This window comes from Mus musculus, chromosome 8, assembly GCF_000001635.26.
Source record: "Mus musculus strain C57BL/6J chromosome 8, GRCm38.p6 C57BL/6J".
Classification (NCBI taxonomy): domain Eukaryota; kingdom Metazoa; phylum Chordata; class Mammalia; order Rodentia; family Muridae; genus Mus; species Mus musculus.
The window spans coordinates 94,996,138-95,022,155 of record NC_000074.6 but is presented as its reverse complement, the minus strand read 5'-3'; the positions used below and the strand labels follow the sequence as shown (position 1 = coordinate 95,022,155).

At 52.7% G+C, this 26,018-nt stretch overlaps 2 protein-coding genes and 1 long non-coding RNA gene across 28 annotated transcripts in view; 1 reads left to right on the top strand and 2 right to left on the bottom strand.

The window, feature by feature from the left end:
* Adgrg3 (adhesion G protein-coupled receptor G3) overlaps positions 1–5,043 on the bottom strand; it is a 28,138-nt gene extending 23,095 nt beyond the window's left edge. The window contains exons 1-2 of one of the 5 annotated variants that reach the window (XR_387760.4): positions 4,336–5,043; positions 1,073–1,223 (exon numbers count right to left, since the gene is read on the bottom strand). Coding sequence is in view for 2 of the 5 variants with exons in the window: in XM_006531198.3 (XP_006531261.1) it covers positions 1,073–1,223; positions 4,336–4,387 (203 nt within the window). In the remaining 3 variants the exon portion in view is untranslated. Of the gene's footprint in view, positions 1–1,072; positions 1,224–1,371; positions 1,779–4,335 lie in introns of those variants that run through there. The other 4 variants (XM_006531198.3, XM_030243686.1, NM_173036.3 and 1 more) reach the window with 4 other exon arrangements.
* On the top strand, positions 1,909–10,348 carry Gm51544. Of its 3 annotated transcripts, XR_003947440.1 has the most exons (4): positions 1,909–3,821; positions 6,109–6,203; positions 6,404–6,509; positions 9,943–10,348. It is a non-coding gene; the product is annotated as a predicted gene, 51544 (long non-coding RNA). The 3 variants fall into 3 exon arrangements; XR_003947438.1 differs by lacking the exon at positions 9,943–10,348 and having other exon boundaries at positions 6,404–6,827; XR_003947439.1 differs by lacking the exons at positions 1,909–3,821; positions 9,943–10,348 and adding an exon at positions 5,081–5,349 and having other exon boundaries at positions 6,404–6,827.
* The window catches only part of Adgrg1 (adhesion G protein-coupled receptor G1), a 39,453-nt gene continuing 21,382 nt past the window's right edge, over positions 7,948–26,018 (bottom strand). For 9 of the 20 annotated variants that reach the window (XM_006530695.3, NM_001198894.1, NM_018882.3 and 6 more), the window contains exons 2-14: positions 19,643–19,717; positions 18,483–18,905; positions 16,810–16,942; positions 16,256–16,403; positions 15,825–15,956; positions 15,218–15,334; positions 14,841–14,886; positions 14,488–14,591; positions 13,667–13,785; positions 12,382–12,650; positions 11,546–11,654; positions 10,343–10,611; positions 7,948–9,299 (exon numbers count right to left, since the gene is read on the bottom strand). In XM_006530695.3, the coding sequence (XP_006530758.1) occupies positions 9,169–9,299; positions 10,343–10,611; positions 11,546–11,654; positions 12,382–12,650; positions 13,667–13,785; positions 14,488–14,591; positions 14,841–14,886; positions 15,218–15,334; positions 15,825–15,956; positions 16,256–16,403; positions 16,810–16,942; positions 18,483–18,905; positions 19,643–19,706 (2,064 nt within the window). In that variant the 5' untranslated portion in view covers positions 19,707–19,717 and the 3' untranslated portion in view covers positions 7,948–9,168. Of the gene's footprint in view, positions 9,300–10,342; positions 10,612–11,545; positions 11,655–12,381; positions 12,651–13,666; positions 13,786–14,487; positions 14,592–14,840; positions 14,887–15,217; positions 15,335–15,824; positions 15,957–16,255; positions 16,404–16,809; positions 16,943–18,482; positions 18,921–19,642; positions 19,718–21,062; positions 21,234–24,739; positions 24,856–26,018 lie in introns of those variants that run through there. The other 11 variants (XM_006530690.4, XM_006530686.3, XM_006530687.4 and 8 more) reach the window with 4 other exon arrangements.

Genomic DNA, 26,018 nt, shown 5'->3' with positions numbered 1-26,018 from the left:
AGCAGACCACACCCTTCAGAACCAAGGCACCTGCTCTCTCCAAGGTGCTTATCCAGGACATGAGCACACAGGTACCCTGGGCTTCATTCACAGTGTCTAAGAAGCTGTAGGCAGGACTCAGGGCATTTCCAGGCCACAGAAAGAATGAACCTCAATATAAACACCGTCTTAATAGCCAGACTTGAGCAGAGATTTTTCATTCCTCCCTTCAACAACCATTTTCTGAGTTCTGACTGTAAGCTGGGCACTTCTGTGGTATCCCAGGTGAGCTTTGGGTCCCTCTGCCTAGAGCCCAGAGAAGAGCAGAGAGGCAGAGCTAGTGTGTCAACTGTGACTCCAGCAGGGACAGCACCAGGGAGCTTTGTCTCCCTTGCCCCATCTAGCCAGCTTCTTGGTCCCATGAAGCCTGCCTGAGCCATCTTTCCTGAGCAGCTTCATAGTACCAGCAGAATTCCACCCTAATGGGTCACACCTCCACGTTGGTCACCACCCCTGGATGTCCCTGAAGTCCAAGCAATCAATCTCGAGTTGACCACACCCTTCTTAACTTTGAATACATCATCTCTCTGCTTCCCATAATTGTCTAGTTAACTTGGTCCTTCACCCCTGACTTCTTGCTTGCGTTTCCAGTCTGAACACCCACCCCACCCCCCGGCCCTCATCTCATCTCGACATTGCCACCTCTGTCCCCCGCACCTCTTTGCATGCTTACAGTCCAAAGCACTCTAGTTCTTTCCCAGTACTATGAAATTAAGCAGCTACATTATCCACCACTGTGTGGATTCACCAGAAAGCTGTCCTGTATACCCCAAAGTCCTTCCCCTGTGTTTCCCAACTGTCGTAGGTGACCCCTGGAAAAGGGTCATTTGACCCTCAAAAGGATCAAGACCCACAAGTTGAGAACCACTGTCCTAATCAGTAGCAACTCTGATGACCAAGGCAGGGCCAGGTTAGGGAGAACATGAAAGGGTGAAAGGGGAACAGCATGCTATTCTAGGGCGCTGAGAACTTATGACAGTATGGCTTCCCAACAGGCCACTCCTCCCATTTGCCCAGATTCCTCTCCTCTCACCTCTGCAGGTTCCCCACGTCACAGGGGCTGTGCTCCGATTGCCCACACTTGGTGAAACACTGAGCAGTGTCATTCAAGTCGAAGGTGTCATACTCGTGGCCCTCCTGAAGCCGACGGCAGACATTCCTCGGCTCTTCCGTGGTCTCCTCATCTAGGGGAGGAAGTGGGGTGAGATGGGGCAAGTGGGAGAGGGGCAGTGGCCTAGGAGAGGTAGCTGGTCCATCACCCAGCTAGGGGCACTCCGGCAGACTCCACCCTCCCCAGTCCCGGAGTTCTCAGGGGAGAACTGGCATTCCCACCTCACAGGGCCTGGGTGGGGTTGGGGGTGGGGGTGGGAGATGACGACACGTGGCATGTGGTTCTCCAGACAAAGGCTTTGCCTGGCAGTGCACAGTGTTTTATCTCTCAGAACTGTGGCTCTTCAGCCACATCCTCCACAGAGCCTGCCTGGTTTCCTGCCCTTGCTCCGTCAGATCCTCCCAGGCTAGGCACCCGGGCGCCGCGGCCGATTCTCTAACTCTTGTAAGTCTTGTGGCTGGCTCTGTCCTAGCCTCCCATCTTTGCCTGGACTGGGTAAAGGCTGCAGCAGGCTGAGGCTGGGGAGTAGTCAGCCCATGTTGGAAGGTGCTTCAGGACTAGAGACCAGTTCTGTGACTTCTGGTGCAGAGCCCTGTGCTATGGAATGCAGGAAGCTTCCTGTCCCTGCTTAGCCGTTTGTCCTCTGGCAAATTACGCAAGCGCTTGGTCCTCTCACCCTTTACGTTTTAGAGATGAAAAGAGATAATATACCTGAGCACACAGACCATCTGAGGTATTCTGGAGGATGTAGCTTTTTTTTTTTTTTTTTTTTTTTTTGAGACAGAGTTAGTCTCTCCACATAGTCCTGGGTGCTCTGGAACTCACTATGTAGGTCAAACTGGCCTCAAACACAGAGTTCCTCCTGCCTCAACTTTCCAAGTGCTGGGATTAAAGGCGTGCACCACCAACACCTGACTAAGGTGTGACTTTTGTTTGGTTGGTTGGTTGGTTGGTTGGTTTGGGGGTTTTTTGTTTGTTTTTTGGTTTTTGTGGGTTTTTTGTTGTTGTTTTGTTTTGTTTTTTTGTTTTTGATACTTTTTAAATATCCTTTGCTGGTATTTGATTGAAAAAATATCATTGGAGCTAGAGAGATGGCTCAGAGGTTAAGAGCACTGACTGCTCTTCCAGAGGTCCTGAATTCTATTCCCAGCAACCACATGGTGGCTCACAACCATCTGTAATGGGATCCGATGCCCTCTTATGGTGTGTCTGAAGACAGTGAAAGTGTACTCACATTCATGAAATAAATAAATCTTAAACAAACAAACAAAAAAACCCACGAAAAATATCATGGACATTACCACTTCCGATTTAAAGAAAGCTGGTTCATTTTCAAATATTAGTACAGAAAATAAAATTCATGATAAAGGCATGGCAGGACAAAGAGTGAACAGGGAAGAACATATTAGCATATTTATAGAAATTGGGTCTATATGTTGTTCAATTTTGCTTCGGTTTTCAAATAGTATGTGGAGCTTATAAGATGCACTGAGACCAGATGCTAGGCTCAGTCTCTGAGATCGGCCCTATTTGCATTCACATGAAATCTAAGGAGGGTTAGAGAGGAGGAAGAAGGACTCCATGGGGGAGGGGGGTGTCAAGGGTTAGGAAAGGGGGGGATGGCCTCAGGGTAGGTAAGAATACAGCTTTCCTCCACCTTGCTGGGAATCCCAGCAGGGATACCTAAGGGAAGCTCTTGACATCCAACTTGTGGCTCCCCACCCCGCTTTGTCCTTAGGATATAGCCCAGGCTAGCCTCAAACTCAAGATCTTAGGAAGTGCTGTGTCTCAAGGGTGTTTGCTGAGGACTTTGGACGCCTTGGTGTGAGTTCAACAGTTGGGATGCAGCAGGTGAGGGCAGGCAGGAGGTCAGAGGCCAGAAGGTGACCCATATGTTCCCTATACCCTGCCCCTTGTCCCTTCAGCCTCCCTCCCTCCACTTACTGCCAGCCTCTTTCCCTTCTGCAGCCAATACCTGGGGCTAGCCCATTCCTCAGCCTTCAGACTCAGGGTGCCAAGAGCCTCCCTCAGGCAAGTAGCTACCACTTTTGTGCCTCTTTTTAGCACCATGTATATTTCTTGGGTATGTAAGCAAAGAGCCAGTAGGTAAATGGACAAAAGGCATCCGATGCTACCTCCTATGTCACTCAGGTGACTGACACATTGCCCAGTCATGAGCATCCCTGCCACTACTAGATCCACATCTCCATTCGGAGGAGTCTTTTTGGCCTGTCCAGCATTGCCTGCTCTGCTGAAAGACAGCCCTGTCAATTTCTACCCACTTTTATACTCAGGATCTCCAATAGCTCAGGATGGCTTCAAACTCACTATGAGCTGAAACAGAACTCAAAGTCTTGATCCTCTGCCTCTCTACCTTCCAAGTGCAAGTATATGTCACAATACCTGGTCCACCTCTGAGTCAGACACTCAACTCTATCCTTGACTGACTGTCCCAGCATTGGAAGAGAAGAGATTTTTTTTTCTTCTGAACCAAGAGATGCTAATCTGTGTGACTAGTCACTTGTCCATAAGTGACTCAGAAAGGCAGACACCTAAGGATACTTGCCAAAGTTGGAGCAAACAAGGAGAGGCGGGGCATGGAGACGGGAGCACCTCATCACTCCACATAGCCATCTCTCAACAGTCAAGAAGGGTATAGCCATCTACGGAGGTGAGGGGGGTAGCAGGCTCAACTTGGGTAGAGGCAGGACTGGGAATCTCATGTCGGTGTATTAAGTTGAGCTGTATGTGATGGGAGTGCTCTGGGTCCCGTCTCCTGTCACTGATGACACTGAATGGTGCCGACAGGAACGGGGAGCCTGTGATGGATGGACTATGTGGGCAGAGCAGCTGTCCGCCCTTACAGGCAGCTTCCAGGGCCTCTGATGCCTTTGCCTGGAGCCCAGAACTGAATAGCTTGTTTGACCCACCATGTCCAAGAACCTGGTTCCAGCCAGAACAGATGGGCAGTGTCTTTCTTGCCCACCGACAATACACTATGGGGTGACAACAGGAGCCTGAGACCCAGCAAGATGGACAGGGATGACCTGGAGGGACAAGGCCAGAAGGGATGATGAGGGAGTCACTACGAGTCCCTGGGTCTCTTCCCATGCTCCCCTGGGGCCCTTTGCAGCACAGAGTCTCCCAGGCTTAGCAGGATAGCTAGAGGAGCCCCGCCCGCTCACCTGAAGTCAGCAGCAGAAAGAACAGGAGGCCCAGACTCCTGGCTGTCGCCATCAGTGCTCAGCGAAGTTCTATGGCTGTGTGGTCCCTCAGTCCCAAACTGTCCAACTGACCTTCTTCCTGCCCCCTGACGTGCGGCCACTGTTTCCTGTGGCCTCTTTCTCGTTCTTCCTGACCAATGAATGGCGCCATCGAGGGGTTGTGAAAGGTGAATGTGAGGAACTGGGCGGAGCTCTGGATCTCAAATGCTCCTGAGACCACCTGCAGAGGGAACTGGGCTAACCTTCCACCACTGTATGAGTGGATGCTGGAGTAGGAGCCCAGCAGCCATAGGTGTCTCTGCCCAGCGAAACCCTAAGACTTGGAGTCAGTCATACCTTCCCCATCTCCCTAGCAAGGGTGTCTGAGACTCATTCCTGCCTCTGTATGTGTGTTTGTATGTGTGTATGTGGTCCCCTTTCTTCCTGCCTGGACCAGCAGTGACCATCTTGGGGGAGGGGGAAGGGTGACTGTCACTTCACAGAAGTGATTACTATCATGTGCTTGGGCTGGTTATCGGCTTATTTACATCCTCCACAGAGCATACACAGGCTGATTGTCAGTGTCTGGATTTGATGAGACCTGTAACCAGCCAAGCACACCCATGAGGCCAAAGATGTGGAAAGCCTATGAATGAGGCCAGAGGCAAACCTAACCTGCATGGTCTCCTAGAGGGGAGGGGAGGGGAGGGAAGGGGAGGGAGGAGGGGAGGGGAGGGATGGGGAGGAGAGTTGATGCTGCAGGCCTTGAGCCTCTCCCACAGGCAGGATAACAGGGAGAAGAAGCTGGTGGCTAGTATCAGGAATAGGACGCTGGGCCCTGTGCAGGTCGCTGGCATCTGGGGAAGCTCATCAGCCATGACATATCCATTGTGGCCACTGCCCGGCCTGATGACCCTGTGGGAGCTGTCTGCTGCTTGGCCCCTCTCAGGCATGATGGGAAGGACATGAGATGCGTGGAGCTGCTCTGTAGAGGAGGTACTTAGTTAACCAGCACTAGTATGTACTAGTTATCAGTTCTGTGAAGTGACAGTCATCCTCTCCAGGCTGGTCACTGCTGGTCCAGGCAGGAGGATGGGGAATCATATAGGCTCATACACACATGCACACAAACACACATATACACATACACACAAACACACATACACACAAACACACATACACACACACATACACACAAACACACATATATACACACAAACACACATACACCCAAACACACATACACACAACCACACATATACACATACACACACGCATACACACATATACACACAAACACACATACACACATGCACATGCCTGGGGAAGAGGTGGAGCCTACCAGTCGGCTGACCCCAAGAAAGTCATGGAGAAGGCCAGGCCCTTGGTTGTCCACAGCTACTCAGATGGGTAAAAGAGCCTCAATACCGTCACCTGTTACCGACACCCCCTTAGGACTGAGCTAGCTCTGCTCTTTCTGGGGAGCTGTCCAGTTATAACCATCATCTGTCTCTCCTTCCTTTCACATGGTCCCCTGCTGGGCCCTTTGGATCTGAGGGGGTGTGGGAAGGGATACAGGTCACTCTTGCTCTGTAGAAGGTGGGGGTGGGGACGGATAGAGCCTGGAGTCCCAGGTCAGAATCCAGAAGTTCCTGTGTCCCTGAGCTTCCTCTGACAGGAAGATGGGAGCCACTGGGCCTGCTCTGCCCTGAGTCAGCCTCCCCTAATTGCTTGTGGCGTCTCTCCCAACCTCAGGCAAGGATGTCGTGACACGGTGGTTCCTGATATGCTGGGTTGTGTCTCATATGGCTCCATGGGTCTCATGGATACATGAGAGAGAAAAAAAAAAGGTTGGTGACCTGCAGGCAGAAGCATAGTGCCCAGTGTCCCTGGGAGGTAGAGAGGTGGGAGAGCCAGGCCCTGCAGAGCTTCTAGAAGGACCCAGTGAGACTAGCTAGGTACTAGCCTGAGATCCTTTGCAGAGCCCTGGGCCCCCACATTTCAGGACTAACATAACAGTCATGTCCCATCCTATCTCCTGTCACCGCAGCTTATTCCAAGGTCTCAAGCCCTTTGCCAGGCCAGCCGGTATCACCTGACTGTATCCAGATCAGAAACGTGTCTTTAGAGACTCTCTTGCTTGCCTTAATGGGAAGGTAAGTGTGTTGTCTACCGATCCTCAGCCTAGAAAGAACTACTCGGGCCAAAGAAGACTCAGAGATATCAGGGGTCCCATCTCCTTCTCTGAGCCAGCCTCAGAACCAGAGGTTAGGAAAGAAGAAATTGGGGTGGAGGCTTTCTTCCTGTGAGAGGAGGGGGGATGTCAGGCCAGGACACGCAGCAGAGGGGCTCGGGAAAGTCTGGTTCTTTCCGCAGGGGGAGGAACATAAGGACTCCAAAGTAAGGTGGGCATGGTGGTCCATGCCTTTAATCCCAGCAATTAAAAGGCAGAGGTAGGTAGGTAGGTAGAGACCAGCCTGGTCTATACAGTGAGTTCCAGACAGGCAGGGATACAGAGAAACCCTGCCCCCCCCTTCCAAAAAAAAAAAAAAAAGCAATCAAGCACACAAACAAAAGAACTCCAAAGTAAAAGCAGAGGCCACCAGAGTTGTGGAGGAAGATGGAGAGAGACATGGGGCTTCCACGGGCCAAAGTCCAGACAGGTCTCAAATCTGTCACATCTGTGCCATGCTGTGGGAACTGCTGGTATACCTAGAACTGCCAAGGCAGTGTTCCACTCACCCTGTCAAGCCCCAGAGTACCCCCACCTTCCCCTGGCACAGCAGGGGCTGAGGGTGGGAGCTGGGGTGGGGCTGTGGACCTGGGCGAATCTCAGACTTCGAATAAAGGGGACTTAGCTTCCTCTCCTCACTCCTTGAGAGGCTCACTATACAGCCCAGGCTGGTCTTGAACTCTCAATCTCCTGCCTCAGCATCTCAAGTGCTGGGACTGCAGGTACCACCACACCCTGCTTTTTATACCTCTTTGTACTTGAACTCAGATGGGGACAATCACATATAACCCAAGGGAGACAGACACCTGGGACATGTCTAACCTGTGCCACATAAGTGGGAGAAGGGACTTGAGGAGCAGGCTAGACGCTGGGAGAAAACCTGAGTCATTTCTCACAGCCCAGCTGCTCCAGACTGATGGCCAAACTGTTCCTTGGATCACCTGACTAGTTAAAATCTGAACTCAGCTCTCAAGAGTGACCTCTTTGGCTACGGAAGGTTTTGTATATGCCAACATTGTAAGATCAATGGCTTTGATGAACCAGTCTGGTTTCCCCATGAAAGGCAACTGATGTGGCTACCCAGGTCTCCCTCCACGCCAGCAATGGCCATCTGCAGCAGATGGTCAGGATCTCCGGGTTATTCTTGACGGGCCTCTGCCCGGCACCACCCGAGGAGGTACCAGTGGGCCATTTCTCTTGTTCTCCTGAGAAAGTGTCCTCAGATGCCTTCTTTGTCACATTTCCCTCTTGGCCATTTCCTGATCATCCCCAAGACTCCTGAATCAGCAACACTAGTAACAGAAGTGGGAGGAAAAAAAAACAAAAAAACAAAGACAAACCCAAACAAAACTGAGACGGGCAACTCTCCAAACTGTGCTGCTTTGCCATGGCATTAGATAACAGCTCATTTTTATTTCTCTTCTCGACAATCGCCTACAGTTTCCAGACTCTCTATAAAGAGCTTTAATATCAAAAGACAAATGAACTGGTATTTAAAAAGAACATTCTCCCCAACCTGAAGGCTGAGGTCAAGATGAAATGCTGCCTTTTGCAGGAAGTCCTCCTGGATTTCCAGCCCCCTGCCTGACACTCCAGGACTTGGTGAGAGCTTTTGCGGGGGTGGGGGTGAGGAGCTGCTCACTGTACGTTAGTAGGACAGAATTCACACTAGGCAGCCCAGTGTCTTCTGAGCGACCTGCAGGGATCTGAAGACCACTTCTTAGGAAAAAGATCAAGCTTGGCCAGTGTCACCAGAGGGGGCTGTCTTGGTCTTCAGAGTGCTGGGTTGAAAGGGTGGCTGTATCCCAGTACTTGCCAGAGGGAGGAGGCTTCAGGAGAGATGGAGGTCCCTCTGAGGTGCGAGCAAAGGTGAGGCAGCTTGGAGAGAGGGCTCAGACAGAAACCTGCCCTGAGTCAGAGGCCAAAGCCCACACAACAGACAGAAGTTGATAGCTGGCACCAGGAAACTGCTGGGAACTACCACCCCAAATCACAGCATTGGTCTAGGACCCCAGGCTTCAGGTGGAGGGTTAGGGGAACACAGAGGAGGGGTTGGGGATGGGGAATGAAGAGGAGGGTTTGCAGAAAGGCTGGGGGAGATGCTCAGCTCCTAAGGTGCTCTGCCTCCAAACCTTCTCCCAGAACATTTACCCCCAGTGCCACCCTCGGGATCTGCATGGTGACCACAGAGACAGAGCAGCAAGTCAAGACAGTTAGCTGTGTCTCAGGCCGGATGTGTCAGCCTCCTTCGAGATCTAACCCCAGCTTGGGTCTGCAGGTCTCAACACCCAGCAGCAACAGCTGGACCCAGAGGTGGCCAGAAAGACAAGGCCTTAGCTCCAGACTGAAACGGCCCCACAAACAGAATGGCAGTGTGCTTCTGAGCCCTTTGAGGACCAGAGTCGTCCCCAAGGCAAGCTAGGTATCTACCTACCAGAGCAACAGCCCTACGCCTTCAAGGACCAGGGCCTTCTCTAGTATGCCACTAACCAACAAAGGCTGGGTGGGCACAGCACTGGGCCACAGACATCGTGAGCGGACGCCATGCATGTGTCCTCCCGGAGGGGAGGTGTGGCGGTGGCTTAGATGCGGCTGGAGGAGGTGCTGCCGGAGCTGATGGGGAGTTTGGCGCTGTCTGAGTTGTTCTTCAGAGGGGAGGGGCCGCCTTGGGCCTGGAACCGCATGGACCAGTACCACAGGAAGATGAGGAAGCCTGTGGGCAGTGAGGCACATGGGTTATCAGATGGCAAGATCCCGTCTGGCTCTGTTCCCCTCTCAGAGTCCCTCTGCTCCAAGGGGTGGAGGGGGTGGGGGCGGCGGCGTCCAGTCATATACTCAGGGCTCTGGAGCCACTCGGAATGACTCAGTACACTGTGGCATATCAGGGGGTTGGTGTTGGCCTCGGTTCACATGCCTCACAGGGGACAAGATGAAATGCCTAACCACAAGATTTTAGAGCGTATCCCCTCATTCCATTCCACCCCACGGTGACTCCGTTGGCTCTGACGTGACTACACGGGCCCTGTTCAGTCAGCATAGCCAAATACAGAGGTGGAGAGGCCGTTGTGTTGCGAGGCACAGACTAGAAGGATGTGGGCCCTGCTGGTCTCAAGCTGGGGCCTCCAGGATCCTGCCTCTGAGCCCTCACTGTCTAACCTTCAGCCACACCCGCTTCCTTACCCTCCCAACACTTGTCCTAACCACAGGGCCTTTGCTTTTACTCCCCCCACCCCCACCACCTGCTGCTATACCAGGGCTCTCTGACTGGTGTTATAGGCAGGATGCCCTGGGCATCTTGCTAAGATGCAGAAAGGATCGGTGGGCCAGAGTGGATCACAGTTTGCCTTTCCAACAAGGTCCCCTGTGATGCTGACGCTGATGACGCAAGACCACTGTCTGCACTGGGCCCCGGGTGCAACACTTGTCATTGCCAACTCTCCTACTCTGAGTCCCCTTGGTGGCTTCAATCTTTCTTGACTCTACTGTCCCCCTCATGAGAACTGAGTGGTCAGCTCATGCTGGAACCCAGGGGCTTCTCATAGGACCGACACAGAAGTAAGTGCTCAGCAGAGGCTTGTCCTGTGTGTGGCCTGCATGTGCTCATTTTGGACTGTGACAGCTGAGGCCCAGAGAAGGGAGCATCTGGGGGTCCCTAGGGCATCTCTCCCCCTCCCGCTCCACATATGGAAAGCCTACCTACCACCAGCTGGAGGGACAAGGGCTACTGAGTAGGGGCGGGGCCCTCATCATGCCTACCTTGGAAGGAAGTTATGATGCTGAAGAGGTAGAGGATGACAAGCTGGAAGGTGCCGGAAGCAAAGGAAAAGAAGACCAAGGCCCAGGGGAGGCCAAGGACCAGGCTGAGGCCCAGCAGGGTCAGCACGTGGGGCCAGTTCTGGCTGTGCGGGCGAAGCCGCAGGATCTGCACCACCATGGTGGCCAGCATAGCCAGGTTGAACAGGAACACCAGACTGAAGAGGCCCAGGTTGGTGACATAGCTCACCAGGGAGTCCCGGATCCAGCACCTGGACAAGAATGAAACAGCTCAGCTCAGGAGAGTGAACAGCGGGACCTGGAGGGTGCAGGGTGTGGTGTTGGGACCATTCACTAGTGACAAGCACCACTGGCCTCCTGTCATCTTAAAAGTTAGTTTCTTAAAATATATAGTTATTTTTATTATTTTTAATTATGTGTATGTGCCTCTATGCAGATATGTACACATGTGTGCTGGTACACACGGAGGACACAGAACTCAGAGGTATCCAATCTTTTGGAACTGGAGTTGTAGATGGTTGTGAGCTGCCTGGTTTGAGTGCTGGGAACCAAACTCAGGTCCTCTGCAGGAGGAGTATGCACTCTTAAGCCCTGAGCCATCTTTGGCATCCAGTTACCCAGTCAGATAACTTTAAGGAAGGTGTTAAAGAAGCCGTGTTCTTGACAGTACAAGGTTGAGGCAAGCCTACCAGGCCTGGCGTGGGGGAAGGGGGACATTTGGGGTTCTATGTCATCAGGGTGGAGCCAGGGGAAAGCATTCCTCCCTGACCTGGGGCTTGAGCACCCTGGCTCCTCAGGTCTAGTTTCAGGATGTCCCCTGCCAGCTGGTGCCACATAGTAATCACGGCGTGGTTACAAGTGGTTCATGCTCTCTGCACCACAGACTTCCATCTGCTTCAGAACCAATGGATGTGAGAAGGAAGCCTGGTGGGGGACCATGTAGCCCAACACTTCTCCTCTGAGGCTCAGAGAAAGGCCCGGCTCTGGGCACAGGCACCTGACTGCTAAAGGGCAGACTTGGCTTCTCCTTGTCCCTGTGGTCCTTAATCCCGGGCTCTGACCATTGTGGGGCCTATTCCTCCAGCATACTGGAGCCCATAGCTCCCAGACAACCTGGCCAATTAAGGCTGCTGTCCCTGCCCGACCCTCGAGACCCACACTCCTGTCCTTGCCATAGCCACTCACATAGAGGGGTAGGTGACACGTTCCGGAGTCCGGCGCACAGCTAGGATAATGGGGCCGTAGTTATTCACATCCACCAACGCCACCAGAGTGACCAGGAAGACAGGAAAACCTGCAGAGAGCAAGGGGGAAGCTCTGAGTCCACCCTCTGAGTCCATTTTCTCTGATCCCCGTGGGCCTGGGTAGGTCCCCTCTGTTTCCATAATGGGTAGACTCTCTTTCAACTTTTCCCTGTCCCTTCCTGGGTCTCCCAGGAGAAAAGGCCTGTGGCACACTGTGGAAGTATGGTCAGTCAGGGAGATGAGGGGATGATGGGGCTGGTGGGGAGGGCAGGGAGACAACTCTAGTAGAGAAGACATTGCCTTGGTCTTATTGATGCACTTATAAGTAGAAATAGAAAGTTCATTGGGGGAGGGAACAGCACATAGCCAAGGCTGCCACAGTCAGCCCGAGTTTTTTAAATTCTAGGCAGAAGGTAAACAGGAGGGACGCAGGAAGAGCAGCAAGTGGGGTGTGGGGTCCGGGGTATTGGGGAAGTCAAGTTCTATGAACTGTGTAAAATGATTCATGCATGGAACTCTGTGCCTCAGTCTGACTTGAGTAGTCTGAGTCACAGGTGAACTAAGTTATCACCAGCCAAGACAAAATGCCACTGTGTCACGGAGGTTTGTGGGGGATCTTGGAGTCACTACTAAAGTCCATGCCCCCAGTCCAGCTGGAGGAACTGCTTGATTCCCTAACGGGGGAGGGCAGAACCTGCTGTCTGTGCTTGGCCCGAAGCCCAGTGGGTAGTAGATGAGACAGTGGGTTCTGGGGTCCCCTCTCTCCCTGCCACTTACCCCAGCCCACGATGCTCAGCTTGAGCAGATAGCCGGGCACATAGGTACCGAAGACCTCCACCACCAGTCGGTAGAGATTGTAGCCCTCGAGGCCCATCCAGGAGAGGCAGGCAAGCAGGGAGAAGTGCAGGAACATGGCACTGGTGCGACAGGCTGCTTCGGAGCCCGTCAGTGCCACAGGCTCGCTGAGCAGGAAGCTCACGTCCAGCAGGAAGACAGCGGACAGCAGGTTCATGTGGACTTTGATGGTGTAGTCACGTGACTTCCTCCTACAGGGAGAACGTGAGCATGGGCTAGCGGGCCAGCACAGGGGCAGAATCAGGGGCATGGCCCTGTCCTGTTCCCCTTTCTCATCCTCCTCTTTTTCCCCCCTCTTCCCTCCTTCCCTCTCCCCCTCTTCCAGGAGGCCTTCATGTCTGCACCATAGCTATCTGGCCATGTGGCTCTGAGCAGCTGTGGATATCTGCCCACTAGCACAGTGTGTACCTGTACCATGGCATTCTAAGGAGTTCCAGAATTTCACCAGAAGACACTGGTCCCACACCATTACTATCCTTGACTTCTGTACTGCCCTGGGCTAGTCCAGTCCACCTCAGAACGCCTCCTCCTCTACACAGCAGGAGGATGGATCTGGCAAAGTGTCTGGTGCAGGAAGCTCTGCATTTCCTACTAGTTCCCATGCCCCTGCCCCTGTGCTCAGTGCTTTGCCTACCTCAGCCTCCACAAAGCACCTGGCCAGCCTTGGGAGTGTGCACCTGCGAATGCACTTGGCTATGATGCACCTGCTTACAGCCCACCTGTACCCAGCTCCACCCCTACTCCTTCCTCAGGACAACTGAAGACCCAGCCAAGAGTGTCTCTCCTCCACTCAGGCAGGCCCAGGTTCTAGCAGACCTTAATGGAGGCTATACCAAACACTGATAATTGGACAACTTCTGTCACTCCCTCCCTGTGAGGTCTCAAAGTCTGCTGCCCTCTTTGAACAGTGTGAGGCATGTGGACACTCCATGAGAAGTCCCCTAGTTCTGTTTCCATTACCATTATTATCATTGTGTTATTACCCTGTGTGCCCTGCAGTTTGGATTTTGACTGTGCAGATACTCAGTGCTAATGCTGAATTAACTAATGTTATTGTTGGGGTCTGACGGCCACAGAGTGTGGTGGTCAGCAGAGAGCCCACCCATAGCTTTCCAACAACGCACATATTTTGGGTGAAGCAAGCCTGCATGGTACGAGTCCTAGTCTATAGGAATGAAATGGATCCACTCTACTTCCTTTGGCCTACCTGGAGCAGAGGTAGGCAGCAATAGTGAAGACACAAGCCAGAGCAGAGATGACACAGCCCACGTAGGACAGGAGCGTGAGGTAGTGTTTGTGAGTGGCTTCTACCTCTGTGGATGACACCTGGATGGGGACAGAGTGACAATCTCAGCACGGTCCCCTCCAAGGGGCTAGCATCTGTTCCTGGCCAGCTGGGAGCTAGCCAGCCCCTCCCACATGAATACCCTTTTGTCTTCCTCCCATGCCAGTAAGTCTCTGACCCACACCACAGGAACCCTCGCCCAAGAAGTAGGCTCAGGCCAGGCCTGAACCCCACAAAGCCCTAAGGGGGGCAGCTTTAGCTGGGGATTGTCCACTCAAGCCCCAGTTGTCAGTAGAAGCTCGGCTCAGAGTTTGAGATCTCCTAGGACCACTGAAGCTACATCAGCCCTGAGACCTAGCAGATGCTCACCCACTGTGCTCAGCAGAGCTGGGGTCGGGCAGAGTCTATGCCTTTGTTGACTTAGCATATTTTCAACAAAGCCTCTGATATTTGGGGAATGCAAGAGCCCATCTCAGTGGCTTCCAGTTGGGGGCCTATAGGAAACAGTTTGCTGGCCCAGGCCTGTGGGTTGGGAGCAGGAATCTGCACGTTCGTCACACACCAACACTGTGCAGCCTTATATACAGTACTTAGCCTCAGCATCCTTTGAAATAGGGTGATTGATCAGAGCTATCTTGGCAGGTTATTTGGGATTAAATGAGGAAGCCGGTTCCAAGTACATGACACAGGACATGGGCTTGGCCTGTGGCGGGACTGCAGGGGGATCTCGGGGAGACCCCTACCATCAGCACTGCAAAGTAGGTCAGGTGGTTGCACAGGCAGGATGTCTGTGTGTCTCTGCTCACTGTCTCGCAGCCTGCACTGCTCCAGCTCCCTGTGCTGCTTGCTGAGGGGAAAGCACAGGACCCTGGTCAACCCCAGTCCTCAAGACCCCACCCACCATGCACTCCACACAAGACTGGGTCATTGGTGCAAACTTTTGCACCACCAGCAGATCCCTGGCCTCCGTCGCACCTTTCCCCTACGCCCATCTTCTCCAGAAATTCATCCCTGGGGCTTCTCCTCTCTCCTACCCCAACAGAACTCCATGCCTCCTCCAGATACTTGTTCCCCTAGAGACCCCCGCCCTACTCACATGCCGGGTCTTCAACCCAGAACACGCACTGCAGAGTCACATTTTTCTGTGGGGACAAGAAGCATGGGCCACCATAACTCAGCCTCTGTTCCTTTCCACAGCCAGCTCCCTGCGTTTTCTCTCTATAGACCACTCTGTGTTCTCTTTGCTCATCTTTCATGTTCCCTCTATCACCCACCCTCCGCATTCCCTCCTACGGCCTAACCTTCCTATTCACCTCACTACCCACCTTGCAGTCCCCACCCCCGCCCCCAATCTGGGAGCTGGCTGCTGGGCAACCCTTCCATAAAAGACAAGTGGGTTGGGAGACACAGGAAGCAGACATGTGACCCAGCAGGAAGGGACCCTTGCCCTGGGGTTGGCTTGCTCACACTTACTGGCTGAGGCTGGTGCTGGAAGGTGAGTACCACCGGATCTGAGAGGTTGGTGACTTTGGTGTTCTGCACGACAATACCCAAGACCTTCTCACCCAGGACTTGGCTAGAATTCTTGTCCTAGATAGATGAGGTTGGGGGTAGGGGGGACAGGTTGGAGATTTAAGGCTGAGAAGAAGAAAAGCTAAGAAGGCCTCTGCCCACCCTTTCTAGACTACTGTCGCTCCTAACATTTTGCTCTGAGGGTCTTGCTGGTCATTCACACTGGATGAGAACAGCACTATTCACACCTCTCCTAGGAGCTCTGTGCATTGGAGGGCCCTTCCTGCCTGTATTTGGCTCCTGGAGTAGGTTAGCTACCACCTTTCCACCCCTCTGTCAGATATGTGTGTGTGTGTGTGTGTGTGTGTGTGTGTGTGTATGTATGTATGTATATACCCATATGTATATATGCATGTATACATATATATATACATACACATACATATATACACATATATGTATATATATACCCATATACATATATTTGCATATGTGTGTGTGTGTGTGTGTGTGTGTGTGTGTGTGTATTATCAGTTACCCTAGGAGCAGGTAAGAGGAGACTCCGTACCTGGAACAAAGCTTGGCTGCTGAAGTCTACTACCAGGAGCCTCTTGGCGTCATCCCGGCGACGGCCTCTGGTCTGCTGGAATACGGCCCGGGGAAGCAACAGCGAGTATGCCTGGACCTCACTCTGCTCCTCCTGCATATCGAGGATCCTCAGTTCCCGGCCCAGCAAACACCCCAGATTCCCCCCTCACGCCAAACAACCCCCTTCTAAACACTGGGCTCTGGGCCACCCCACAAGAGACCAGGGAGTCGGGTGGCAGGAGCAAAGGCTAAGAGGTCTTCAGTGGGGTCTTGCAACCTGGATCTTCAGACACCAGCTCTCCCTGTGGGCTGTGGATTGTCCCCAGACCCAGGGGAAAACAAGGGTTACCGCTATGCTGTAGGGAGTGCTCCTGCCTGCCCTTCTAGCCCACCCCACCCTAGGGCACTGACCTCCTTCTGGGAGTGGATATGCAGATCCTCTAGACCGGCTGTGGGTGGCAGCTTCCACACTGTAGCATTGACCCGGTCCTCCTCAAAGGATAATGTGTCTCCCAGGAAGCTCACAGAGGTCAGCTTTGACTCCAGGCTCTGTAACTGCCTGGTGTGGGGGAGAACATGGCAGGTGACAGAGGGAAGGGGGTAGTGGTGATGGTCTAGATACACAGGATAGACAGGAACAGAGAGGAGAGGGTGCTGAGGACAAAGGACACAGGCAGCTGAGTATGCAGATTCAAGGGAGTGGCAGCGAGGGACAGTACTTTGGAATTCAGCTCATGCCTATGTCCCACTTATGCTATGTCCAAACCTCTCTCGGGAACTCAACGTGCCAGACTCCAGGATGGAGTCTCTTGTAGGGAAGAGGCCGGGCATTGCATTAGTATCTGTCTTTACTGACAACCCAGCAGGAGCCAATGAGGAAGGTCCAGCCTCAGAGAAGATTTCCCAGTTCCTCCTAGCCCAGGTTAGACCTTCCATCATCCCCTAGTTAGGTAATCCACACTTACTGGCTGATGAACGCTGCGGTGGGCCGCTTGGCAGCCTTTTGAGGGTGCTGCAGGTACCTGCTAAGCTGCTGCAATTCCTTCTTGAGATCACACATGTCCACAGATGCATTGTGGGAGACCTTGTGTGGGGCATCTGGGAAGGCAACAGACTGCTTGAGGTTCCCACGGCCAGCATACAGCCTTATGCAACCCTCATATGGCACTCCACAGAAGAGGGACCCAAGGGCCCAAGAGGCAGAGGGGCCACAGATCACAGATACTTGAAGCCAGCTAAGTGGGGCTGTGTCTCCTAGGGCCTGCTACACATGAGCACAGAAGGCTCTGAGGGACCAGGCCTAAGCAGATCTCCTCGGGAATTATGTGATTATGTGGGTTATTGTGCCAGCTTTGGGGATCTCCCAGTCTCTAGCTTCGCCATCTCTACCTGAGCCCCTGGAAACATGGGTGTCTCTAGGAGGAGACCCAAGTGAGAAAGCATCCATTTCCTGACCCACAAGGTCATGGTCCCCAGGCCTCCCTGACAGCCTCCCTGCTTCCCCAACCCTTAATTCTCCCTGTCCCTGCTAATCAGCTGCTAGCTTCACATCCTAAAGCCCCAATCTGTTAGTTGCATAGCTCCCTGTACCCCAGTTTCCTCTTTGCTGATACTAGGGTACACGGAATGCCCACAGTTTATGTTGCTTCTACCTGTGTTTTGTTTTTTAATGATTTAATATTAATTAATGTGTGTGTGTGTGTGTGTGTATAAACACGTATTGTGTACACACTGGGTTCCTACAGAAACCAGAGGAGGTTGTGGGGGCTCCTGGAACTGGAGTTACAGATGTTTGGGGACAACCCATTGTAGCTGCTGGGAACTGAACTTGGATCTTTTACAAGAACAGCAAATGCTCTTAACCATTAAGCCATTCCTCCAGCCCCTGTACTTTGAATAGAAGCTGGGCCTTCTGGCTGGAGAGTGGCTCTGCCAGAGCTCACATTTCCTAGTGTTACATTCCCAGGTATGTATCAAGTTATGTTCCCCCCTAGCCTCCTCCCGCTGCGTCCTGACCTTTGTGTGTATATAAGCATGACCTCCAGGTGTGCACTGCACCTCAGGACCTGTAAGTAATAATCTCTTTCTCTCCATCCCTTGTTCTCTGTGATAATTAATATTGCTCATCCGCCTGACAGGAGCCATGTCTGTGAGGGATCTATGTTAGGCTAACCGAGGTAGGAAGATCCACCCTAAAAGTGGGCAGCACCATCCCCTAGGCTTGCTGAACAGAAGTATTTATCATTGTCTGCTTCCTGACTACAAATGCTAATGACCAGTTGCTTCAAGCACCTGCCATCAGGACTTCCCCCACCATGATGGAGTGTGCCGTAGAACTGCGAGCCAAAGGAAACCTTTCTCCCTTAAGTTGTTTTTGGCAGAGTGTTTTATCATAGAGAGGAAAAGTAGCTAAGATGCTCTCCTAATGGCTGAAGTGATGCTATGGTCATCACAAAGATCTCAGATCATAACAGGGACAGGCAAAACAGTCCAATCCTCCCCTCCCCAGCCACCTATCCTCCTAGAGGATACCCAGGTCAGGTGACAATAGCTGCCATCAGCACCCAGGTCCTCCTCCATGGGCTTTCCATGTCTTCCGTGACTCCCACCCCACACTCATATGTCCCCCCAGCCTTACTGTGGAAGGAGAAGATGAAGCTCGGAGCCCCAGGCAGGCTGGTGTTCTGGGGAATCTGCCAGGAGCTGACAGAGGTGGCGATCAGCGGGGCTCCCTGCTTCAGGCTCTGCTCCTGTTTCTGGAAGCAGAGGAGTCTGGAGGCTTGGCTACTAAGCAGGTAGTCATGCTTGCCATAGCGCAAGTGGAGTCTCCCAGTGTGGCGACTCCAGTAGAGGCAGAAGTGATAGAGCCCTCTAGGCTCTGGGAAGAAGCGGGGAATATCTGGGGCTGCCAGGAAGGGGGCACGAATTGTGAGGGTCTCCTCTGTGTTCCACACAAAGATGTGAGGCTCTGAAGATTGATCATAGTGGAGGGTGCTCTGTTGGGTCTGGTTCCGCTGGCCACAGAAGCGGAAGTCTTCTCGGGGGCTGCCACTGTGTGCACCTGAGGAGGCAGAGGCTATAAACAGGACCAGCCAGGGGCTAGGACCTGGGACTCACACACATTCTAAGGCTCTAGATTTCAAGGGTCTGCAACAATGTATCTATTGGTCTACAACAATGTATCTATCAGTCTACAACAATGTATAACAATGTATCTATCTTGCTAGACCTTACTGGTTTCCAACAAATAAATAAATAGATAGATAAATAGATAGATAAATAAATAAATAAATAGATAAAAGTGAAGATAAAAAATTTGTTTCAGACCAGGCAGTGGTGCACCTTTAATCCCACCACTTGGGAGGCAGAGGCAGGTAGATTTCTGAGTTCGAGGCCAGCCTGGTCTATAGAGTGAGTTCTAGGACAGCCGGGGCTACACAGAGAAAGCCTGTCTTGCAGGGGAGCGGGGGGGGGGGGGGGGGGGGGGGGCGATTTTGTTTCAAAGTCAAAAGCCAAAGTTTAATGCAAATTATTTAATTAATGAGACCATGATTGTATTAGACTGTGGCACACACACGTGTGCACTGTCCAAGGACACTCCCTGCAAAGGAAGAGAGGACTGCACCCATCCCAAGTTTCGCTCTGTGGAGCCGCATCTAAGAAGGAAGAGATGCCTGTTTTCCCCCAAGGTGCCCTCAGGGCTGCTTTGCAGACCCATCCTTTACACAGAGAGCCCTCACACAGACATGGAGGCATTAGACAAAGTCACCACAAACCCTGGGCCCCAAGAAAGCCTACCTTGCACCAGAGAAAACAGACTCAGTAGGAAGTAGACCATCTGCCGCAGCACCTGGACAGCCATTATACTCCTACCTGGAAGAGAGTGAGAACATTATGACCGGGGTGGGGACGGGGACAGGGGAATGGGGGAGGGGCCAGCGCCACAGCGGGAGGCCTGTATATGGATGGGAGTGAGCTAAAGGTCACAAAGTAATGGTCAGGCTTCTCTCCAGAGCATCAAGAGGCTATAAATAGACATGGCCACACGCTCTGCCTTTTGCTGCTCTGCCACAAGGTGTAAGTGGCTCACAGAGGAGCCCAGGGGCCACGAGGGGCCTTGTCTAGATCCACCTGAACACTATCCTGCATCTGCCAGGCCTGGAGGAGATGCAGGGAAATGAACGGGCTATCTGAGTTTTTCCTGGGAACCAAGTGTCACAGTCCCTAAGGCCTAGGTAGTTACAGGAACCTTGCTCCTGGGACCAGTCACAATGACATTTGATAACCCCACCCCTTGCCCCACTGCCTGAATCTTTTATCCACACGCCATCAACTGGCACAGTCCCTCCTCATTCAGGAAACAGAGCCTAGTACAGAGGCGGAAGCAGGAAAGCAGCAGGGTGAACGTGATAAAAAGTGCTGGAGGGAAGGATGTTTCCTGTCATGACCACTAGGGGGAGCCAGCCACCAGGACCTGAGAAGCTGGTGGCAGAGAGGTGTGGTTTAGTCTATGTGCTCCCGCCCTGAGGGTCAGCTCCATCTCTCCATACTGACTCCATGGGTCACTATTAGCTGGGTGCTTCTTTACACTACACCCACATGAACTATACCACCGCTGGCGATGTCCTCCGTTGTTGGCCCTCCCAGCTGGCCCAGTGGCCAAGTGGGTGCTGACATACCCCCGACTACCATCCCTCAGACTGTAGGGAATTGTGTCAGACCACAGTGACAGACACTCATCTTCCACCATTAGGCAAAGGGAAGGCTGGAAACCTAGGGAGCAAAGGCAATCTGAATTTGGGGGGAAAACTAGGAGGGCTTCCTAGAAGAGGCAGAGGTTAAACTGAGCACTGGGTGGCTCAAGCAGGATCTTGCTGTCTCCTTTCTGGACCAGTCTCATTCTGGTCACCCTGGGCCCTTCAAGTGAGAGCCAGTCCCATACACCCAAGCATGAGGAGCATTGAAACACGCAGAAGGGAAGGTCAATTTCAGAGGCCACGGTCCTTATCCGGTGCCAGAGCACTGCACGGAGAACAGGAAAGTTGTAGGGGAGAGCGTGCTCCCTCCATGGAGGCATGGGTTTCCCTGCATCAAACTGCCAGCAGAAGGCCAGCATCTCTTCCCTTCTGCTCTCTGCTGTCCCTGACACTGTCCATTCAACCTTTAACCCAAATCTCTCTTCTTCCAGACAGATTCCTCTCTTTAACTTGAAGCTTACAAATCACTTGAGACTTCCATCCGATCTCCATTTTGTGACGTTTTAGATCTGAAGCCCAGAGATAGCCAACAACTTCATGTGGTCACACAGCTAACTAGGAAGGGCTCTTGCCTTCTCAGTGGGCCACCACTGTCAGCACAGGGTCCAGGACAGGACAGAGCCATTTGTCTTGCACTGACTCTCCCCAAATGGCCTTGAGAACAAAAGAGGCAGGGAAGGGAGCAAGCTCCGCCTCATGGGCGGGGCACAGTGAGGCTGGATCACCATGGCAACCCATGGAAGGGATCAAGCACAAACAAGGGACTTCCCCTCCACTTCGAACCTTTGTGGAGTCACTTTAAGGAGGATAAACACCCCTGTCTGCATTCTTGGGGTTTGAGGAGGAGGAAGAAGAGGAAGTGAAGAAAGAAGAAGAGGGAAGAGGAGGAAGAGAAAGAGGAGAAGGAAGACAAAGAGGAGAAAGAGAAAGAGGAAGAGGAGGAGAAGGAGGAAGAAGAGGAAAAGGAGAGGAAGAAGGAGGGGAGGAGGGGGAGGAGGAGGAGGGAGGTAAGGAGGAGGAGGATGGTTGCTTGGATTTCTTGGTGGAGTGGACTCCAGAGCCAGATCACCTGGTTTCAAATCCCTGCCCCTCTATTTTCCTAGCTGTGTGCTCTTAAGTTAACTACACCATATTTGGGCTTCATTTCCTTCTCTTGTAAAGAGGATTACAAATCAAACCTACCTCAGCTGTCACTGTGAGAATTAAGTCTACCACTCATCAAAAAGGGCCTTGAACTGGGGGTGGGGGTGGGGAGCGCACATGGGGTTCCACTGAAGTTAGACTGTCTCTGTGTACCTTCCGACCAGTGCACTTCCGTCCCTGACTCAGACCCTTCCCCCCAACTCTCTATCCCATGCTCCCCTCCTTAGGCCTCTGTCTACTGCAGGTGGCCAGCTTGGCCTTCGGAGCACTTGAGGGGAAATTCCTAGAACATGAACCTCCCTTCCGGACAGAGTATCGGGAAGGCTGTGACCCCACCCAGAGAACTTCCCTCCTAGCTGGCCCTGAATGTCACAGGCTGCCAGAAGCTGGACAAGGAGAACAACTGGGGAGGGGGGTCTCTTCAGATAGCTAAGGGACCACCACATGGGTCAGGAAGAGTCCTATTTATCCATTCAGCACATTCCTGCCTGAGCCCCCTCCCAGGCCTACATATATATATATACATACACACACACACACATACACACACACACACACACACACACACACACACACACACACACACACACACCTGCCACCCAGCCTCACACTCCAAAGGGTAAGAGCAACATCATAGGATGGCACCCTAGTGCCTCCTGCAGGCATCCCAAGATCTGGTTACCCTAGTCCCTGCAGCCAGCAGCAGAGGCCCACCTCCTAGGGACCACCTTTGGCCTGTGTAGATGAAGAACGGCAAAGCAGACCGGCTTCAGCCACCAAATGCCACCTGCCACAGCACTGCCAGAGCCAATGGTTACTGAGAAGGTATGTTAGCAGCCCCACCCCAATAGTCACAACCACATCTGCAGAGTACTGTTCCGGGTTTACCATTTTACAGATGCAGAAACTGAGGCCAGAAAAAGGCCATCTCTCACAAGAGCACACAAGGCTGCTCCCAAGCCCTCTCCTCAAAAGTTCCTGAGGTACACACCCCCCTGGCTTAGGGTCCCCCAAAGAGAGAAAAGCAGGAGCTACAGAGGTCACGGGCACAAAGCAGGCAAGTCCAGCCTAGACAGAAGTTGCTGGACTGACAACCCCTTTCAGAGTGGCTGTTATTCTTGACCTCAGCTTCCCGTAAACATGCTAAGAACAGAACACGCTGAGCCAGCCTGATACAATGGATAAAATCACAGGGTCCCCAGGGATTCCACAAGATAGAGGGGGGCTAAGGCTGTGTGAGCCCCCACCATTCCTAGCATGATTGGTTGCTAGGGAAAGGGCCAGCATGGTGGGCAGCAGCAATATTAGAGCTCACTTTCTCTCCCGAGGCCTGAGTCACTTCCCCTGCCATCCTATGTGGACCTGCGTCACCTAGACGCCACCAGCTCCTGGAAAACCCATTTCCTCCTAGATGGAGGTGGAAGTTGAACGGGACTAAGAGAGCTCTAAATTAACCCTTCCTGGGCTGTCACCTCACATGTTGAGCGGGACCCCTTTCCACCCACTACGGTTACAAATTAGCTATCCTAAGGGCATCTGTCATAGCTTTAGGTCTTTGCTGGGATGTGTTCTTGAGTTCTGAATGACAGATTTCCACTGTGACCTTCTGCTCAAAGCCCAAGGCACCAGGAGTATCCAACTTCCTCCCAGCCATATACGGCCCTGTGAGCCTCCCTGATAAGGGCTGGCTTCATCAGAGTTGCCCCAAACTGCTAGTGTATGGGGACCAACCCCAGGAAAGATACTTTGAAGGACATGGCTTGGATCCTTGCACCACAGCTCAGGTGTGGCCCAGAGTCTGGCTTTGGCAGTATCCAGTGATTGACAGGCCACCCATGGGGGCCAGGGGGTACCCAGGAGCCAGGCAAGGGTCTGCTGGATTTACTCAGCTGTGAAAGAACAAAATGTGGACAAGAGACAAAGGCAGCCTGCCTCTCCTGATCCCTGTCCCTTCCCCACGACATGATATATGGCCTCCCAGTATTTGGCAGGGAGCTGGTCATCTGAGGGGCCTCCGGCAAGAGATGGAGATAAAGCCAGATCAAGGAAGGCAGGAGCTAACTAGTTTCCAGGTCTGAGTCTCCTGTGACCGACCCAGGGCCTATCTGGGGAAACTGAAGTGGCCTCAGCTTACCATCAGCTACTTTGTACAGTTGTAGAATGTGTTCCTTGGGAGCTATGGAAACTCGGGGAGAGGATGGGAGATGATAGGAGCCTTCACGGTATGAACGTGCAGAGCTGCAAGTGTGTGTGTGTCCTGGAGCCCATGAGTGTGCACTTGCAGTGAGCACTGGGTAAAGAGGAACGGGAGGATGGCTGGCGTGGACTCCAATCTCTGCGGAGGAGGTGGCTCAAACACACATCCAAGGCTAGAGTAGGAGTGGGGCACAGGGCTAAGGGGATCCTTCCAGGCTTGGCTCATCAGTACAACTCCTCACTTATCAGCACCACATAGCCACATCTTCAAAGGAGCTGTTTACCAGACCCAGGAGACCTGCATTACCCTTCCCCACTCAGCCAGGGCTCACTGGGCTATGTCCCCAGCTTCTGGGTAAATGCTGGGCTCTGCCTTCTGCATCTGCCCCCCACTCCACAGTTGGGAGACTGACACCCAAGCAAGCTGACCCCTTCGGAACCTACCCCTCACTGAGAGGGAGCACTGGGGTCACAGGGCAGCACCGTGACTTCAGGCTTCAGGAATCTGTCTAGACTGCATGATAATAAAAATCAAGTTGGCACCTGTCCTAGAGGCTGGCAGGTTCCCAGGTCTTACCCACTAAGGCAAGGCTCACTTTCTGTGTTGTTTGTTTGTTTGTTTGTTTTTGTTTGTCTCGCACTTGGCCCAGGCTGGCCTTGAACTCATAGCAATCCCCCTGCCTCAGTCTGTCAGGCACCAGGTTTATAGGCCTGAGCTACCACACTGAGCATGGCTGTAGGTAGGACCATCTAGACCCAGCCTTGCTATATAGGACTACTCAGCTAGCACAGGTCTCACCTTCTTGTGATTTCCTGCCAACATCCATGAGCTGCAATACCCTCTGCCAAGCCCTGCCCCATGGGGAAACTGAGGGAGGGGAGCTGTGGGCATTGAGCGCCAGCCCAGCAGAAGACCTGTGGGTACAAAAGGTGCCCTTAGAAGGCCTCAGTGGCTGACCATTCTGCAGCTTCCTCTTCCTACAACTAGGCATGCACATTGGGGAGGGGGGCGGCTAGGAAGGCTAGGGATCATCACCAAGCAGGAGTGAACTAGCCTTGGTTACTTCCTTAACTGACCTTGCCCACAGGCCCTTCCTGTGGTGCTAACTTGTAACACATCCACGGTCCCTGGCTCAGGCTTCCTTTACAGCATCATGGTAGCTAGGAGGCAGCAGGGATTTATCCAGAACAATGGAAGGGACTCTGGAATCCAGGTATCCTCCAGCAAGCACTCTGTGCCAGCACCAGCAGCAGCCTTGCCACAGGGCAGCCCAGGGTCTCAACTCTGTAGCCCACTCACTTCCCACTAATTCTAAAGCGATGCATTAGATGCAAAGGTCTTACATCGCAGCCAAGATCACAAAGCAAAGAAGGAGCCACGCTGTGATTCAAACCTAGTTCTTCTAACCTCAAAGCAATGGTTTCAGCCACCGCGGTTACTGCATCCCTCCCCTCCCTCCCTCTCCCTGACCTTACGGTGGGGGGACTTGCTACTTATCCTCTGATTAGAGAGACCTTTGGACCCTACTTTGGGCCTTAGCACAGCAAAGACTCTGGTAAGTGCCACAAGTAGAAACAGCACAAAACTTACGGGGGCCATTCCCTAAACCAACGTGGCAGGCCCTTTTCTGCATAGACACCCATCACTCATGTGAGAAACAAATTCTCAGATGCCCTGGCACCACAGAGAGCGTAGCCTATCAGCACGTCTTCATGTAAGTGCACACATGTATGTGCACATACATATTCTGTCTCCCGTCCCTTGTTTTCTTTTCTGAGATGTCCCCCAAGGCTATTAGCAAGCACAAGATGAGCCACTGAAGCCATTTAGGTTGCAGTGTTCCCCAGGCCCTCATCACCATCTCTGACACTTCCAGGCGACGGGTCCCCCGTGAGCTTGGGGTGCATCCAGGACGATCCTGCCTCCCTTCACCTGCAACAGCAGCTCATGGGGAAACAATAGTGTCGTACCTGACCGGAAGTAATCCAGTCCACTAGAGCGATCCAGCTCTCCGGGCATTGCCCCACTCCCTCTCCCGTAGTTTCTCTGACTCTCCAGTTGGCCCCAAGATTCCACG